Source organism: Crocodylus porosus, unplaced genomic scaffold (genome assembly GCF_001723895.1).
Source record: "Crocodylus porosus isolate Cpor-Errol unplaced genomic scaffold, CroPor_comp1, whole genome shotgun sequence".
Lineage (NCBI taxonomy): Eukaryota > Metazoa > Chordata > Crocodylia > Crocodylidae > Crocodylus > Crocodylus porosus.
Window position 1 is genome coordinate 9,905,757 of NW_017728917.1, and position 19,260 is coordinate 9,925,016.

The 19,260-nt window shown below is 47.8% G+C and overlaps 3 protein-coding genes across 4 annotated transcripts in view; 2 read left to right on the forward strand and 1 right to left on the reverse strand.

Moving 5' to 3' along the window:
- The window catches only part of LMOD3 (leiomodin 3), a 9,122-nt gene extending 7,758 nt beyond the window's left edge, over window positions 1-1,364 (forward strand). Inside the window, exon 3 of the mRNA XM_019536672.1 lies at window positions 506-1,364. Within this exon, the coding sequence (XP_019392217.1) occupies window positions 506-532 (27 nt within the window). The 3' untranslated portion in view covers window positions 533-1,364. The remainder of the gene's footprint in view (window positions 1-505) is intronic.
- A 2,233-nt stretch (window positions 1,365-3,597) lies between these two features.
- Window positions 3,598-15,265, reverse strand: ARL6IP5 (ADP ribosylation factor like GTPase 6 interacting protein 5). The gene is made up of 3 exons (XM_019536673.1): window positions 15,035-15,265; window positions 5,744-5,961; window positions 3,598-5,422 (listed from the first exon to the last, which is right to left on the reverse strand). The coding sequence occupies exons 1-3, from the start codon at window positions 15,208-15,210 to the stop codon at window positions 5,250-5,252; spliced, it is 567 nt and encodes a 188-aa protein (XP_019392218.1). The 5' UTR covers window positions 15,211-15,265; the 3' UTR covers window positions 3,598-5,249.
- A 3,279-nt stretch (window positions 15,266-18,544) lies between these two features.
- The window catches only part of UBA3 (ubiquitin like modifier activating enzyme 3), a 16,689-nt gene continuing 15,973 nt past the window's right edge, over window positions 18,545-19,260 (forward strand). The window contains exons 1-2 of one of the 2 annotated variants that reach the window (XM_019536674.1): window positions 18,564-18,628; window positions 18,727-18,768. In XM_019536674.1, coding sequence (XP_019392219.1) covers window positions 18,609-18,628; window positions 18,727-18,768 — 62 coding nt within the window. In that variant the 5' untranslated portion in view covers window positions 18,564-18,608. Of the gene's footprint in view, window positions 18,629-18,726; window positions 18,769-19,260 lie in introns of both variants that reach the window. The other variant, XM_019536675.1, reaches the window with a different exon arrangement.

A 19,260-nucleotide genomic window follows, 5' to 3' on the forward strand; every position in this document is an offset into this window, starting at 1 on the left:
TGTGTGTGTGTGTGTGTGTGTGTGTGTGTTCATTCCTCTCATCCCAGAAAGGCTCTGATCCAACTAAAGTAACCCTAATGGATTATTGGGTTTCACTTTTAGGCATCCAGGTCTATTCCCTGCTCTGCCACTCACTCACTTTGTGGCCTTGGTAACACACATAACCTCTGTCTGTGCCTGTTTCCCCATGCTTTTAGCATTTTACAGTGCCTTGAGATCTGTGGGCAAATGCTTTATGTGGGATACATATCATTATTGCTTGCTAGTTGATTTGTCAAGTATTAACCCTCAGCTGGGTGCATTTTAAGAGGGGAACAATCATGTCTCAGGAGACAGAAAACAGCTTGCCCATTTTATATGTATGTATTTTTTTTCCCTTAGGGCTTTCTGTTCACTCTTGTACTTTGATGCGCCTGTTTGATGATAAGAAGTGAAACTATTTTTATTTTAAAAGGGAGAAAGCCACATTTCCTACTAGTAACTTCATCTTCTTGTCCCTGTCCAGGTGCCCCTGCCAAAGCAGCTCGAGTAAGAGACCAGAATGACGTGAAGAAAACAACTTGAAATAAGGACTATTCAAGTTTTGCCTTTAATGGTTTCAAAGGAGGTTTTCTTCTGAAGCCAGGTGGTAGATAACGAACACGTGGGAACAATGCTTGCAAAGTGCAGTTCGTTTAAGTGATGAAGGAAGAGGCTGGAATGGAAACAGCCAAAACTAAGAGGATTTCCACTGGATATCGAGTAACAATGAGGCCCTCATACAATCTCTGTCTGCCAGCTGGACTTTGGCTTCCAGTTTGTTCATGGGTATTTTCTTAGAAGCAACAATAACCTTACAGCCTGTACAGTTTAGCTCTATTGCTTCTATGGTATCTTCTGCTATTATTTTTTCCAGAAACCCAGCAGCCTATAACAAACGGTCCTCTTTTACACCTACAATTGCTTTCTTTACACTGCTCTTTGCCATGGCTAGTCACTTTTTTTTTTTAAGTTCTAGAGAAGCGAGGAGAGGTCCTCTCCGTGAGAAAGCACCCTGAAGCATTCACTTCCACACCAAATGGCAGCTGTCCTGAGGACAGCCTATCTGTCATCTCTGTAGAAAAGCAAGAGCTCAAAAAACATGCAAAACCCAAAGATCTGATGGTTTCAAACTCCACCTATCCCAGAATGCATTTGGGCAAGTAGTCTATCCTGGGCAACAGTTAAAAGATGAAGCCAGGACTTTTGGTGAGCGATGCAATCCTTTTTCCTCCTCCTCCGGGTTTCTCTCAGTCCTTGTTACCGCCCTGATTCACTTCTCAGCCCCCCTGTGCTGTGCTGTGCTGTGCTGTGTATTGCAGGCACCTGCCGAACGAGACCAGGAAAGACCCTGGAACCAGCTTCCAAGAGAAGTGGTGCAAGCTCCTACCCTGGGGGTTTTTAAGAGGCAGTTAGATGAACATCTTGCTGGGGTCATTTGACCCCTGTATTATTTCCTGCCATGGCAGGGGGTCGGACTAGATGATCTGCTCAGGTCCCTTCCGACCCTAGAAACTATGAAACTATGACCTGTTGCAGATGTCCCTCAACTCTGCTCCATATAGGAGTCTCGCCAGGCTTTTTCTTCATTTGGGGTTTAGCAGACTGCCTTTGCAAAACAGGTAGTCCCTTCTACCTGGGAGAGAGAACAGCACTGTCCTCTTGCATGGCATTGCAGAGCCCAGCTTTGCACAACTAGATGGTTTTTAAATAGTTCCTGGAAATCCCCATCCTTTTACACAAGCGAAGGTGAAACCTTGCTTCAAGCCCTGGTTGTCGAGCACTGACAAAACGTGCCGAGAAAGGGAGATTTCCCATGCCAGGCTCTCCTCAGTTGATCTGCCACTGATCTTTCCCCCACATTCCTCCTTTTTGCTAACGGGTGCATTTTTATATCCCAATCTTTTTGTCTGTACAATTTGAGCGAGCTCTTTCCTTCCCAAGGACGCAGGTCTTGTTGGTTACTCTCACAGCTACAAGTCTATTTTCCCCCTTTTTTGTTCTGCTGGATGCCGTTTCCTCCTTGCGTGCTTAAAACTCGCCTTCCACCGCTCTTAAATACTTGCAGCTGGCCTATATCCTCTCCTGTCCTTGGGGATCTTCTTCTGTTGCTCCACGTTCCCTTTGCCTGGATTGTCAGCATCCCACATTTCCTCCCAGCCTTACCTAATCTTTCTCCCTAGCTGATCTGATTTCTTTTGCTGTCCCCCTGCTCTTAGCTTCCTATTACGCGGCCCCTGTACTCCACCCCTTTGCCACGCATCAGAGCTCTTCACCTCCAAGTCTGTCCCGGAGGTGCGCCCTTCCAGCTTCACTCGACTCCCACACGCATCAAGCAGAACAGCCCGATTGCAAACGTTGTAGGGACAAGGGGAGGGATCTTCCCATTTGTCAGGTGTTGTATACATTTACAGAACGACACATAACTTAACTGGGATATTTAAGATGGTGCCTGTGGAAACACTGTAAAAGTAGCTTTACTGCATCTCACTTCGGAATGTAAAAATAACGCGGGGGGAAAAAAGTGAATGGGGTGGTGTGCTTGTATTGTCTCTTTGTCCAGTTTTTCTACATAATGGATACAGGCATAGACTCCTCAGACTAATTGTGCCCCCGCCAACTGATTGAGGACCCAGGATGGTGCCATGTTTCCCTTCATCACTCATCAGCCAGGACTGGTCTAGGACTTGGTGGCAGTCTTGAGGCAGAGGTATGCTCATCATAACTCCCATTTTCTAGAAACGCCTTCTCCCTGGCAGCCAAGGAGTTGTTACCATAGCCCTCTGTCCCTGGAGTTTCTCTATGAGGAGGGGAGCCTTCTAGGGACTGCTATTATTTTACCATTTTCTGATATCTACTACTTGTAGGACAGGTGAAAAAAAGGTGTTGGGGGAAGCGGGTACGAAGCAAGCAAATGGAGCTTTGTCCTGCACTGTGAAATGGTCTGGGAAGGGACAGCAACCCTCGAGTCTTTCTACTCAGAGGTTAGAAGGAAAAGTCACTCATTGCTTTGTTGTAGTCTAATGAAGGGCCATGTACTCTTATAGTTTTGAATCTGTCACCTGGAGCTGGACCAGACTGGCAACATAAATGAAAATGGCCTGTTTCACACTTCATTTAGCCACTTCTCAAGCATCCATGAGGAACTTGCAACAGGATCTAATAAGGCGTCAAGAAAGGAGCATGGCCAGAAGGTAGGTTTCAATACAGGGAGGCAGGGTAGATAGTAGTTGCTGTTCTGCAGAAGGCAGCATCTAAGGTAGCTTGGGCACCAGAAGTTTTATACCACACTGATTCAGAAAGCATGGAGAAGCAGGCAAGCCCCAGCATACCCCATTAGATCTTATTTTGTCTACATGCTATTTTGTCTTGAAGCAGTGACCCTAGCAACGTATCCCCCGCTGGATGGGTCCCCACAGCATAAGCAACTATTAAATGCCCTTTGGGTTTCTATAATTACTGCTGCCATGGTCATGCCACTCCTAGGAGAAGTTCTGGATAGTGGGTTTAGGATGCTTCTGCTCCATGCCCACTTTAAAATGTTAGCATATCTTAAATTAAAATAAGATGCACTTGCAGTTTCACTTGTTAAACTTTATTCTTCACAACTGTGATTTTTTTTTTTTTTTAAATGCTACAATTTAACCATGATGGCAGAAGCTAGCATTTCTTCTGTAATGCATGTATGGAAATACTCATCAAAACTAAAGACAAAAGAATAAGGAGCAGGCCCTTGCTTCTTATCCTGGACTATACAGAGACATGCTTAGAATAAATACTGATCATTTCATAATGTTTGCATGGAATGAGGTGGTTCAGGCTTCTAAAACAAATAGGTGCAAGGGTTATATACACTTTCTGAAGGCTTTGGAGGAAGAAAGTCTACTTTATCCACAATGTAGGGTGGAAAAACAATTACAGCTCCATACTTCACACAGAGGTGATACACACAAAAGAGGGATGGCCCCACACCCCTATGCCATGTTAAACTGGACAACACAGTTTCCTGGCTTGAAGTTTAGACAAATCCTGAACTTACAATGGCACTCAGAACCGGCATTTCAAGCTAAAAATTTACTGGAAAAAAAACAAACCCGAAAGTGTGAAGTGGTGCACGCAGTTTCTTGCAGGAATTTGGAATGGGTTCTAGAAGTGTGCGCATCTATTGATTTATTGCTTTTATTCGTAAACCGGAAGTTGAGCCTCCTTTCCCTTGAGCAGTGCCAGAAGTGAACAAGTTAATCGGTAAGATTTGTATTTCAGCTTGCGTTGTTGTTTCTCCGCTCTCGAGCAGAACGAGGCAAGAGATTTTTTCAGAACGCCAAGTAGGGCAGGATCCTCGCTATAAAGCAAGATTTTATTAAACTGCAAAATCCTGGCTCTGCTGAAGCGAACAGCCCAACTTCTAGGGACTCCACCAGAACAAGGGCCTTGCTGAGACACGAGGCTGACATGCCTCTCCTACATGCGCCTTGTGGAATTTGCATTGTGCCATTCAGCTGTGCCCACGACACGGGGAAGAGTCTGACATGTTAACAATAGTTCAAAATCTAAATGGGTATTTCAAAAAAAAAGAAGAAAAAGTAACATTAACCAAAAAATCAGAATGTAAACAGAAGGGGAATTCCAATCGGTTACAAAACGAGCAGTTCCCAGTGTAGGCCTGCTCTTTCCATTTGTCCCGTCAGGTGGAAAGGTGGCCTAGCCCGGAGAAAAAAACTTTAAAAAAAAAGTAACAGTGCATTTACAATTAGCTGGAAGTTGTCTCAGGTCTCAACTCTGCCAAGTGATGTAGTGTGACATTAGCCAACCAATACTGTATTAAAGTACAGGCTGCTCCCCTCCTATCTCTCCAGTAAAGTAGATTATAAAAACACTTATACAAAACACTTGACTACTGAAGACAGCTTTAGAGAGTGCGTTCCAGGTAGCCCCAAACAAAAACAAAACAAAAAACAGGCAAATGCTTTAAAAACGGCGCGTGTATGTGTGCAAGCACTGGGACACTCTACCATAAATAGAAAGGTTAAATCTCTCCTCCCTTTCTCGGGGAAGCCCTGAACAGCTTTGAATACCTGCATCTTGCCACTGGTAAATCTGTGCAGTGTGCACATCTCATTTCTCACACACACGCACGCGCACACACACACACAAACTGAAAGCAAGCTTGAAAAAAGCAAAAAGAGCAACTCAATTCCTGCAACAGGTAATAACACCACCTCATACACCCTTTATTCCTTTACTTTAGAAAGGTAGTCGGCCAGTTTGTTGATGCTCTCTTCTTGCTGCTCAAGAGCGTCAAGTATTATGCCCATCGGGGTCTTCTTCAAACCTATTCCTTCCATTTTATTCTCCAGTTTGTTCTTTATGTTCCGGAGCCTCAGGGAAGCGTGGATAAAAGTCACTAGAACAGGACAGAAAACCAAAAGTCTGTTAAATTGGCATTCCCTAAATATCTAGCTCTTCACCTGTGCACTTCAGGTAGCTTTCCAGACATCTAAGATTAGGTCATAAGTAATCATACAAGTTGCTTTCAATACAAAATTATTAGATAATGGGTTTCTTCCTGGGCAGTGAAGAAACCGATGCACAGGGTATGGCTGAGGAGAGTTTAAAAGCCTCTTTTTATATTAAAAAGCAAGTTTGCCAGCCATATTTCAGACTGCAGAGAAGCAAATCTTCATTGCTTAAAAATAAATAAATAAATATGCAAAGCATTACTTACACAGCAGAGGAAGTGTGATCCCAAATATGAACACCATGACATCTCCAACACAGGAGATCAGGAAGTAGCTAGACAACATGATAGCTGCCACAAACGCAGTTGGGTACTGCCTCTTAAACCTGCCAAGTATATCCCTGTTGTGCGATGCCCACACAAACCCCATGAACACCAGCACCACCACGGTACCGCCAAGCAGCATGTTGAGTGGACTCAGAAATCTAGGGGAAGGGAAGGGAAAAACACAAAACAAAACAGCGTTTAGCAGAATCTTTAACTTTGCAATGCGAGTTTTGCAATTGGAGACAAGTTCCTCATGGCCTGAGCCCCAATATCAACTTATATGCGATGCTTTGTTAGCAACACCGAGTCCTGGTAAGCTCTTAGACTTGGCATTAAGAGTGCATGGGTACAGACACACTAGTTCCCTCCCAAACTCTTTTTGGGATGGGAGGAAATGTTCAAAGCCAGGAGCTCTTGTATCCTGATTGGATCCATCTCATCAGTATATCTACAAGCTACTTCACCCGCTTGATTGCAGTCCTGGGCCTTTGCTGAGTGGCATTCAGCTCCCTTGTCAGGGTGTATGACGGTGCCGCTCGAGACTGGTTTACTCCATCGGTGGACTACAACGGGGCCTGAACCCAGGTCTTAAGATGTGACAAGTGAGTGACCACCTGCTGTCACGCCTACATCCCCAGGTAAGACTCAAAGCATTAAGATTTCATTTGGTCTTCCCCTACACATAGGAATAAAACTCAGTTGAACTTCAAGCATCACGGGTTTGAAACGTAGCACTCTCCTCCCCCTATTCATGTCCATGTCAGTATTTGGGAGTATGTAGTGATTCATCCAGACACAAATGCCATTCTCCTTCCCTTCCCCTCCCATTTGATTACTTCCTACTTTCCGGAGCAGAGAACGCAGTTACACAGCTTTCAGTCAAGGTCATGGTAAAAGATAAAATGCATCGGATACCCCAGCCAAACCAGTACCGCTCCCTTTTCGTGGGGGAAGGCATGGAGTTTCCACCATTATCTCCAACTTTCATTACTCCAAGCTGAGTAGTTCTGGGCGTCTTACAGACACCGTCTTGTTGCTACTACTTAACAACCCCATTTTATGAGCCTTTAATCCCTTTTCCTCCTTGTAGTTTAAAGCTATGAACAGGATGGAAAGCTTCCAGGACCCAGTATAACATATGGGGAAACTTAATACCGCTGGCATGACTTCAGATTTCAAAGTGCATGAGAAAAAACATCTCGGGATCACAAAGACTTTAGGTTTAGGACTTCTCTACAGGATTTCTGTTCTACGAAGTGAGCCCGGGTGAGGGGCTTACCCTATTACCAACCAATTCTTAGGCTGGGAGAATTTGGACTAGGCAAATTGTTTTGGTCCTGTCAACATTTATCCATGAGTTTGCTTCACCTGCTAATATGTTTTCCCATTACAAAATACCTGGGATACTGTTGTATTCATGCCAGAGCAGGGACAGAAAGCAAGCGATTCATACCACGTTCACCTCGCAGCCAGCTTCAGATTTTTGTGCTGGTCTTTCTGAGATTTCTCCTACTGTCTGCAAGGCCATGATGATCTGTTTGCTGCCACCTGGGCGGAAATTTTCCTCTGCTGGTCTTGTGGTTTTCAGGCAGCGATTTCTCAGAACCGGATTCAGCTATCAAGCTAGAGAAATGTGCACTGCTCACCAGAAAACAGGCTAAGAGCAAGACCAGCAAAACACACGAGTTGGCTTCATACCTGGTGCCTAGCTATTGCATTGGCATCTTGCAAATCCCTAACTCAAAAACATTTAAAAGGGGGTTCAAAAAAGGCAGGGGGAAGCCAAGAATGGCTTCAACAGTCTCTAGTTCCTTGCATTTGTCAGTTCTGCAGAGAGACAACTGGATTTAGGAAAAAAAAAAAAAAAAGTGAAAATCCAGTGGAGCTCCCCACCTGCTCTTGTTACTCACGATAAGAGATCCAGCGTGGCACACTGGAAACTCTGAGAGGTCAGGCCAGCCGGCAGCTGGCTACCACTTGAGTCACTCAGTGCAACCAGAGAGGCTATATTTAGTTTTGAACTGCCAATCTTAAGTTTCCAGGCTGGAAAAAGTGAACAGCGTTACTCTGGCAGAAAGCTTGTGCTCCGCTGCAGCAGCAGGAGGAAGCTATTAAACCAAGCTACCACTATTAGTTTTTGGGGAGTTTGTGGGGTTTTTTTTATTAAAACAAACAAACAAACAAACAAAAACAACTCATGTGCAGTCTGAAATCTGAAGTCAAAATGCTCTCTTCCTCTTGAAGGGGAGAGTCCTGGTAGTAGGTACCAGTTTACAAGCCAGCCAGGCCACTTTCAAAAGGACGAAGAGAATGGATCTGGAATTAGCTTTTCTACAAGCTTGTTGTGCCATTTCTACAACATTCGGACTTGAAGTGACTGCCTCCAAAACATTAGTGGAAGGGATACTCCTCCAGATTTTAAAGGAGGGGAGGGAAAAAAAAAAAAAAAAACAAGAAGGAAAACCTTCCCTACATTTTCATTTGTCATCCTAGGGTTTGCGCAACTGATGTGCCAGAGAAGCAAGGAAAAGCAGTTGTTTCAACTTTCTTGATGAACGAGTTAATTGTAAACCATGTTTTCTGAAGTGGGCTGAATTCCAATGAATACAAAGAAATAGTGAGCAATGAGATCATTCAGAGCCACATGAAAGCAGATTGGGACAGCAGTTGCTACTAAAGCAAGTTGGTATTCAGATCACGCACCGAGTGCTTGGGCCGATCCTGCTGCATACCATCTTGGATGATCTGCTTCATGCCATCTCCCCCACTTGTACGTGACTGAAAGCCACTGCATTATTCAGTAGCTCTGTCAGCCCCCCACGCATGCAATGCAGCATTGTGGCAAGAGCACTTTATTTCTTGTGAGAATAGCAGAGCATTTGAATGCTGAATTTCACGAAGGCAGTGTTACTGACGGATTTTAATCATATTTGTGAGCATGCGTCTCTTTGCAGATACCCATTCTACTCCCCTAACTACATGGGCAGGGGCAAGTGATCAGGATACCATCACTCCCAGTCAAACTACTGATTTCTAAGCGTGTGCAGTTATCCTGAATCTATTATTCTGGTGTAACATAAAAGGCTGTAGGACACTCCAGGTACTGGCAACCTATAGGAACAGGTCAGTGGGACTGTCGCCCATTAGGTTAAACCCACACTCCATAACACAGGGCACATCTACACGTGCATTAAGGTGCTTAAAGTTAATGCGTATTAAATCTAGTACCTCCACTGGGAGGTATTAAGAAAATGTACATTCCCCTGTCTTAATGCACATTAAGACAAGAGCATGGTTTAAAGGATGTTGAATGTGCGTTAGCCTACTTTAATATGCATGAACTAAATAGCACTTTTTAGTGATGCTTTAATGCGCATTAAAATAGATTATGTGCATTAAAGTGCACATGTAGATGCACCCACAGCATCCAAGTTTAAATTTGGGATCTTGGCACCTATCACTCATTCACACAATTACCAAACCTGATGACTGCCTGCTCATTCAGTAGAATTAAACCTCCAATCTTTGTGTTGCAAAGCTGGTTTTCCAAAGGACCTGATTTGGCTTTATTTTGATCAGGGTCAGCCTAGCACAAGTGCCAGAAGTGGCACAAACAGATCAAAGGAAGGACTTGCAGCAAATGGCAGCAGAGCAGGAGATCAAGCAGGAAGCACTGAGTGGGGAGCAGAAAGCAGAGCAGCAGATTGGATGGAAGAAGGGGGGTCAGAATAGCATTCAGGGAAGGAATGGGGCTAGTTGTGGCATGGCTACTAAACCCAATTTAGATCACTGCAAGACTGACTGGGGACATTTCACTGATATCAGAGATACTCAAAATAAATCAGGATGTGACAAAGCAGCCAGGCCATAAATAAGGAGTAGGAATTGGCTGGGGGAGAAAAGTGCGACATACAATTCAAACGCTCTACCCAGACTTCAGAGCATGGCTGAAGGCAGGCTGTAGACTAGGGTCATAATAACATTTGCTTCCTATTTAAGCAAGCAAGGAGCAATTAGCATATCAGGGCCAAAACCCCCCGAAGAGCCAATATTTGAGAGGTGTGGGAATAAATACAAGCATGTGATTTTCTTTTAAAAGGCAATTTAAGTCTCCTGGAGTTTCCTTTACAGCCAATATTGCCGTGGCCTTGTCCCTATCAGCGAGACAGAGATAAGACCTGCCAGCCACCTCCTCTGAAGCACAAATTGAAGTCTTACAAAACTGCACAGATAAAAAGGTAAGCGATGATCTGTTAGGAGAGGCACCATCTAAATATAGGTCCTTTCTGGAGGGGTCTTAGACACCTCAAGTGCTTTATCATTTATATAGACACCGAGGGGCATGGCAGCCTTCTGGTAATTTGAGTTCTAGGTTGCTCAGACAACTCGGAAAACAGAAACTTGGGAGGAAGGCAACAAGTTCTCGTTACCCTGACAGATGTGAGCGTGGCAGGAATAAACAGCATCAAGAAGAGGTGTGAAGAGCCCAGAGTCAACAGCACGCTAACTGGATGCTATACTGCACTGCCCTCCGGGATAAGGGCAGAGCACATGGGTGGGATGTTGCCAAGTCCAGCGGAGAAAGGGATGGGGCAGTGCTGCAAGGAAGAAGAGCCATCGACAGATGACCATCGCTGCCGTCTCACGGCGACAGGAACGCCCGCCTCCCTTCTGCGAGATTATTTGCTTCCATTCGAGGTACAGCAAAACAAAACACAGGTATGGGACCCGACTTTCACGTTGCGCTCATGCCGAGGACCTTGAGAAGGTGAGTTTCCTCTGCTTTTAGGATTGATGCTTGCAGGTCTTTTCATAGGCAGTGGGTTACTTTTTTAATGTGCCTGTGTCTGTGCAAGAGTATCATCCAAGTTTTTAGATGCTACCTCGCCATCTCTGCTCTGGGTAGGGCAGTTTTCATGGATGTCCAAATGGGAGGAGAAGACGGTCACTGTGGGGAGAGCCACCAGGCCTAACTACTCGAATAACGGGTCCGTTTCTAAAGGAAGGCAAGCAAGTGTCTAGCAACTCTGCCTCCAGGTGAGCTCAACAACTGAAGAGGTTGCATCGAGTCACGCTTTCACATGGGGATGACTGAAGAGCATATTTAAATGGTGCTTGGTTTTAACTGACAGTGGTCACACCTGTTACCATTTCTTTGCCAGACACAGGGTTGCATTCAAGCCCATACGAAAACAAAATGTTTTATTCCAAGACAAGAATAGGTCAAGTTATATCCTCAGCTGTGCCTATGTAACCTCAGTGAAGCAGATGAAGTTTGCATGGGATTAAAGATGGCAGCATTTGGTCCTTTCATCTGAAAGCAGGAGACCCAGGGTAATGCATTTCTCCAACCACGACCCTTCAAATTATTACCATTGACGCTACCCAGCGATGCATTTAACTCTACGGTAGGTCCAAAGCTCTTCATAATTATGAATTAATTGGCACCGACTTTCACTGGCTAGTTTAATTCAGAAGATACCGCTCCCACGTCTCCTTGCACCAGCCACTAGTCACCATTTTCTCAAGCACTTCCTAAAATCTTACTTGGCTGTTTAGGAGTTTACACTAAAATGCAACATGGGACTTTAAAAAACGAGAGCACAAGAGGAGGAGATGCTCACTCTTAATATTTTACCCCTCCAGCGATTTATAGCTCAATTCTCAGAGCCATTAACACAGCAAAATGCTATTTTTGTTAGAGTGACATCCACATCTAGTGAAGCAATCCAAGCGCATCAGTCCCCTAATGCTGTGTGTGCATGGCTAAAGGGAGGAGATGAAGTGGGGAAAAGGAAATACAGCAGTTTGTCAATCGATAATGGCTATGCAGAAAGCTAAATGGAAGTTTAGGGAAGAAGTGAGAGCTGGAGAGGAGGAAAATTAAAACGTGAGGCTGTAGGCAGGGGATTATGAAAGCAAAATCAGAATGGAGACAGCTAGTGACTTGTGCCGAATTGCACTGGAATCCACAGCACTTCGATACGACCAAGCTTATGCCAGTTTGCAAACAGCACAAAGGCTCAAGTAGTTAAATGGATATGTTCGACACACATGACAAAGGCATTACAACATACTAACTACCACATGAATTTACTCAAGCAGGCAGTTTGGGCTTTTCCTGAGCAGCAGCAGCAAAGCACAGAAGCTAATTAGACAAGAGTCGATGCTCCTGCTGGATCCAGCTAGCACCCTCATCCATCCCCGTAACATGGTTATGAAACAAACTGCACTCAGTCCACGCCACCAGGGAAATGCAAGCTGGAAAGGGATTTTTTTCAGGCCTTTGCAGTCGAGCTAGCCTTGCTAGGGGTTTGTGCAGCATCCAGTATAACAGAGCCCCAGTTTGTAACCAGGTCTCCCAGGCACAGCAGCATGCAAGGGTTGCTGGGGAGCCAATATGAATAGGTTTTGGGGACCTTCATTTAGTTGGTGCACTCTTAGTGCAGAAGGGCTGCAAAGATGCAGTCGGCCAGGTATGTGGAGACTGGGTCAAAACAGCCCACCTTCTCAGGGGAAGGGAAAAAATGCAAGGCCGTGCTAACAGAGTATTTTAAGAATGAACAGAATAGCACCGTGGTTCATTCCCATTTGCAGGGCTGGTTGGACTGTTTACATCTACAAATAGCCTTAAGCTTGTTTCTGGATTCGTGATTTTCTAATTGGGTCTGACGCAGGGAAGAATGCGTTTAAGAATATCACAAGGGAAAGGGGCACGTAAGACAGCGGATTACTTAGCAGCCTGTATACTTTGCTGTGTGGGAGGCCTTCATACATAGGAGGAGCAGTTCGGAGGTAAGTCTAGCGTCCAGATGGCACAGTACATCATGGCTCTTCACTGAGCGGGGGGAGAGAAAGACACAAGAAAACTCCAGACCAGCACAATGACCAGACTAGCACACTGACCAAAATAGCTCAACCATGCCAATTGCTTAGTTGTAGGGTAAAAAAATATCCTACACCCCAATTAAACAAGAAACCTGGCCTCCAATTTGATGGCAATGCCATAGTTTGGCTAGAGCCAACCACAGACCAAGATTTACCCCAAATGAACAGAGCACACCTTGGACCCAGAAGGTCAGATATTTATGAAGCTTGCCTAACTTTCCAAAGAAAGAGACCCATTAACTTCAGCCTCACAACATCTGACCCCACGCAAGATTTCTTTAGCCAGTTTTCATGCTAGTTTTTTGGGTTTGTTTTTAAGTGAAGGACCTAGTAGCTCTGCCGCCTCTCGTACGAAACGCTGCCAAAGCCAAGAGGCCTAAAGCTATACCCGATTCAAACAAGTCAGACCCTCCAATTCAAGTATTCACTTCAGGTGCATGTCATTCACCTCCAGTTTCTGTTTTAACCTGCCCTAAATAAGTGCAAGTGCCCTCTGCTTGCCAGGTTCTCTGCATCCTCAATCTCCTGATTTTAAACCCAAAAACCACTACTTGGGAAGGAGTCGGGAACACAGCAGGTGGAAGGACAGGCGGGTACCGAGCTAGTGCACAGATACCAGGTGCGGTCTCAATCAAATGGCTCCTGAAATTAGTTTCAGCATCGAATCTAACCCAGCTCCCAAAGCCAACTGGGGCAGCCCCCTGCAACATGGGGAAGGGCAAAACAGCAAAATCAAGCCCCTAAGGCTTTGCACTGTGGTTTATAAAGGCAGGCCACTCCTCTCGCTTCTACTCTGTGGATGCCAGCATACCCAGTCATACTGCATGGCCTTGGACCAGGGAAGTACCCCTCCCTGCAGAGGATGTGGGTTTTTGGTTTTAAATTAGAAACAGAGATATGAAGAGAACCTGCCTACAGCAGGCTCACATGCTTAGTTTTTTTGGAGCTCGAGCCAGGCAGTACATCTGCTTGGGCATAACGGTTGAAAGTGTTCAGGTTTCAAACCTTTCCTACAGAAAAACAGAGGGAAGGCAGGGCTGGGGTGGACCCGGTTGCTGCAAAAACAACAACAAAAAAAACAGCTTAAGGGAAAAACTGTGCAGCCTGTCTCAGAGGTGTCCCCACCCTGCCCCACAGCTATGCAGCAGCCAGGCCAGGACATTTGCTGGCATCATGCATCTAAGGGAGGCTCCCCCACGCTTAGGGCCTTGGTGCGCGCCTGCCTGCAGAGCGCAGAAAGCAAGGCCGAGCCGGGGACGGGAGGTTTTAAAGCATTCAGGTTTCAGACCTTTCCTACACAAAAACAGAGGAAAAAACAGGCGTGCAGGGAGTTGTTGGAGGACCCAACTACCGCAAAACAAAACAGCTTCAGGGCGCACACGCACTGCAGCCAGCCTCAGGGGGGTCCCACCTCGTCCCACAGCTGTGGGAAAGCCAGGAGGAGGCCAGGACATTTGCTAGCTCAGACATCCAAGGCAGCTTCCCCAAGAGCTCTGGGAACCGGGGTGATGGTATCCTGGGCCTGCCAGGGGGCACCAGGCATCCCTGTCAGCAGCTCCCTGGGGCTGTAGCAATTTGGGGAGTGGGGGAGAAAGGGAAGGACTGCTGGGGCTATTGCAGTGGGGCGGGGCTGGGGCTAGGCATCCATGTTAGCAGCTCCCTAAGGCTATTGCAATGGGGGCAGATGTTGGGGCTATTGCAATGGGGAAGGGGGACCCTGGGCATTTGTGTTAGCAGTTCCCTGGGGCTACCGCAGTAGGGTTGGGGTGGGGGTGCTTAGCAGCTCCCTAAGGCTATTGCAATGGCAGGGGGGCTGCTGGGTGTTCAGGGTCTGCCCCCTCCCCCCAATTGCAAGAGCCCCATGTTAGCAGCTCCCTGGGGCAACTGCAATAGGGGGGCTGTTGGGGATACTGCAATGGGAGGACCCTGGATACCCATGTTAGCATCTCCCTGAGGCTATTACAATGGGGGGCGTTGGACCTACTACAATGGTGGGGGGAGGGGGCCTGGACACCCACGTTAGCAGCCCCCTGGGGTGACTGCAATGGGGGAGACTGTTAAGGCTATACTAAAGTGGGGGGTGGGCATCCACGTTAGTAGTAGCTCCCTAAGGCTATTTTGATGGCGGGGGGAGGGATGTTGGGGCTAATGTAAGGGGGGGGACCCTGGGCATCTGTATTAGCAGCTCCCCAGGGGACTTGCAATGGGGGTGGGGGGCTACTGGAGCTATTGCAATGGGGGGGACCCACGTCAGCAGCCCCCTGGGGCGATTGCAATGGAGGGGCGGTTGGGGGCTCTTGCAACGGGGACACCCCGAGCCCGGGGGGCACCCCCCGACCTCACCCCACGACGGAGACGACGGCGGCCGCCAGCACCAGGTAGTTGGTCTGGTAGTAGAGCAGGTTGCTGACCACGCGATGGTTCCACTTGGACACGTCCCCCAGGTCGGGCCGCGAGAAGCGGTCGCGCCCGGGGAAGAAATCGTCCCAGGGCCGCAGCGGCGCCGCCTGCACCTCCATGGCTGCACCGCGCCCGCCCGCACCGCTCCCGGGGACGGCGCGGGAGGGGCCGGCTCTGCGGTTCGCCGCGCCGCGCGCGGGGCGGAACCGGCGCGGGCGGGCGGGCGGCTCTGCTCCGCGCTCATTGGCTGCCGGCGCAGCGAGGGGCGGGGCTTGCAGGGTGCGTTGCATGAAAGCCTTTGCTTTTGTGTTAACGAAACGACGCCGGGTTTGCAAATGTGCCGGGGTGGAGGGGCCCAGCTTGCTCCAGGGTGGGGAAGCTTCTCCTCCTCGCCAACCTCCGTTTCCTCTGCTACTGCTGGAGGGCAGGCTCCTGGTCCTGTCCCTTAGAGGAAGAGCCCATCTATAATCATCACCCCTGAAGACTTCTCCCATCCCAGGCAGATGTAGCATCAACCCAAAAAATATAACACCTTCAAAAGCCTTTTTTCTAGGGGATCCATTTAGATGTGTGGGGTTTGTCCATCTGCTGAGTGGGCGCAGTCTTGCCATAAATGCAGCGAAGCAGTAAGAGCGGCCCTAACGCAACACCTCTGATCAGCCGCCACTTAGGCCCAAGACCACAAAAGGGCTTAATTGGACTATGGTGGGATTCAACTCCCTAATTTCTAAATTATGACCCTCAACCCGTCAACTCAGCTGCTGCTTAATCCTCGACAAGCCCAAACCCTCAGAGGCGCTTCACATTTAATCACAACTTCTGTGCATGTGCCAAGCACCAGCTCCAGGCCTAGCTCAGGCTTACGGCTCAACAAGAACCATCAACAAGGCGTTGCTCTGCCTGAAGGGCTGGAGCTGGGAAGTTTCTCAGAGCTCACCTCGTAGCTCATGCAGTGCACAAAATGCTACTTTAAAAAAAAAAACACAGCTAGAGACAGGGCTGCTGGCACTCCCCTCTGATCAGTGATTTCAGTATTCACATAGGGAGGACATCCAGATTTTACACTCTCTTCTGTCTGGGGAGAGTCAAACCAACAGCACCTAGCTAGAAGAGGGGAGTTATGAGTTCCAGATCCTACTTCAAGCACTGTTATGTTGTCTACCAGGAGTAAAATTAAATTTAAAAAATAACTAAAACATGAACTACAGTTAAAAAAAGGCAATACTCTGGGTTTAAAAGTGAGGTTTAAATAGCACTTTATTTATTACACGTCTGCAATCAGTGCCCATAAAAAGGCCAGTTTTGACAGTTAAAGTACAGGTTGGCTCCACATGTTTGATCTCTTCTTACGGAGGCATTTGATTACAATTCTGATTTCATTCTTCTCCATTTTTCAGATTTCCGGTTACGGACATGTCAAATATACTAACAACGAAACACACAAAAATAGCCATACGTTGATCTTTGATATGTTGGGCCCTAGCATTTCATTAAGCTGGCAGGACTAGATACTTTTCAAATGCCGCTTGAGAAACAATCCATCCTCAAGAGCTCCAGCTTGGGGGCTGGACTCGATGATCTTCTGAGGTCCCTTCCAGCCCTAATGTCTATGAGCTGGTTTCACTTCAGAGATTGGAGCTGGGTGTATGCTTCCAAGCTTTGCCACTGGTTGGTAATAGTGTGAAAAACTGTGTCTCCAACAACCATAGCTGTACTGGCAAAAGCTCTAGTGCAAGAGTTAAGCTGGTTAAAAAACACCTTTTTACTGCTGAAACTTTTGTTGAGGGACTGGTTGTACAAATTATACCAGCAACTATGAGCTATGCCAGTATTAGGAGGGTTTGCCAGTATTATCGCTCTATCTGCAAAGCTTTTCCAGCTTAGTCAAGGTCTTGGCAGCTAGCTGCTCCATCTCCTCACCCTGCTCCACCCGCACGGCTGGTTCCTCTCCTACTTGCATGAAGAAATGCTGGTAGTATAATTGATATGCAGGGTATGCATCTGTGCCAGTCACAAAGCCAATTACTGGTAGCACTGATAACATGAAAAATACTTGTGAACAATTGTAAATGGCTCTTGCCTGCCATATGGCGGGATGACAATTGCTTCATAAATTAATATGCAAAAGGCTGACACTGCTCTCTTGCTGGGTGAGGCTGTCAAGGGGCAAAGTGCACCTGACATGTCTGGTGTCTGTGGGAGGGCATGCCTATCAGTGTCCCTTCAAGCATCTACGGTAGCAGTTCACAACTTTTTTGTAAGTGTGAGGTACCCCTTATTAAACTTGTGCCCCCCCCCACCCCAGAAAATGCCAGCTCTTAGTTTGCACTCAGTTTTTCCAATCATGGAAAAATAACCAAAACCTTTTTCTGCTGCAAAGAACACAGGAAGCCCACAATTTTTTGACACTGTGAATACCTACGGGAAAATCTGGTTTATCTTCTCAGTCATGTTTGCATGCTTCAAGGGGGGGCACCCGGCAGCACCCTTCAAAGGCTCTCAAAGCACCCCAAGGAGCTGCAGCACTTTGCTTGGGAATCCCTGCTCTGTGGAAGCTTCCTCCTTCCTCCAGCGCTCGTCACTGTCTGTTTTCCATTATTCTTCTGCTCCCCGTACAGGCAGTCCCCGGACTTATGACACAATTGGTTCATCTTAAGTCGAAACGTTGCAACTTGGAACCCATTTTCCCATAGGAAACAAGGTTATAAATGGGGGATTGGTTCCTGAACCAAAACCCGATCCCCTGTTTTCACCAAAAATAACCAGGAATTTTGTACTCAGTCAGTTATAGATGAGTAATATAGCTACATTAATGTATTTATATTGTAAATGGCAATCATATTGATTTGGAAGGACTTCTCTGAGGCGACTTTGCTGGACTTTTTGAAGGGCTCTTCGTTGGACTTTTTGAAGGGTTCTTGGCTGGAGTCTTCTCAGGAGTCCCGTCTGCTTTCTTAAAGAAAGCGTCCAAGGAAGAAGTCCAGACAGATGTTCTCCAGGTAGATGGGTGATGCAACGTGGCGGCGTCGGATCAAGCGTCACCAAGTCGCAGCTGATGTCACAAAGTTGAAACAGGGTGTCGATTTAGTGACGTGGTAAGTGCAAAACATCATAACCGGAAACGTTGTCAGTGGAGGACTGCCTGCATTCTGCAGGATTTGTAGCATCCTATGCTCCAGATGATGGGTCTTATGCTCTATAGCAGTGATGCTCGACCTTTTTTGGGGGGCTTTACGTGATGGGTCCCACGCACTCCGTGGGCCCGGCGCTGTGCACTGCACTAGGGACCCGGCTCTACGCACACGCCCGCCCCCTGCCGGCCCCAGAGGCGCACTGCTCTCCGGCGCCCGCGCACAGCGGCAGTGACGTAACCCTGTCACTAAGGCGATTGGCGGACCCCTTCCAGTCAGCCCGCTCCGCCCATCCCTGAGCGGGCCTCTCTGTCCTCTCGCTGACTCGGTGCTCCGAGGCGCCGCTCTAGCCGCGCGGCGCCTGGCGAGTCCCGCGAACGGCTGCAATGGCGGATGGCGCGGAGCCGTAAGTAGCCGGGCGGGCCCCTCCCCCGCTCCCCGGCCGGGTGGGCCCCGGGCTCTGCAGCGCGGGACTGACCCTTCTTTTATTCTCTCTCTTTTTAGGGAGAAGAAAAGAAGGAGGATAGAGGAGCTGCTGGCGGATGGGTTAGTGCGGGGCTGCGGGCCGGGCAGCAGAGCAGAGCCGGGGAGGCCGGGCTGAGGGGCTGGGGCAGGCCGGGGTTGGGGGGGAGCAGCGTTGCCAGGTGCACGGGGTGGGACACGCACACACACGATGGGATGGGCAGGAGAGCCCCAAATTGCTCGAAAATGAGGGGTGCACTTATGATGCGAAACCCCGAGACGCACCCTGGCCCTGCTCCTCCGTGACTGGCTGCGAGACCTACCCAGGAGATAAAAAACAGGCTGGGCAGCATCGTTTATTTAATTTTCTTTTTTGGCAGTGTGCGATCGTTTTGTGCGGAGCTTGGTTTCCTCTTTAGGGACCTGGCAGGGCTGTGGGGCAGGGTGGTGGCAGCAGGAGGACCGGGCAGGGCAGGGCGGTGGGGTCTGGGCTGTGCCCGGGTAGAGGAGGTGGGTTACGGGGGTGGTGGTGGTGTCCAGGCTGTGTCAGGGGGTAGAGGAGGTGGGATATGTGGG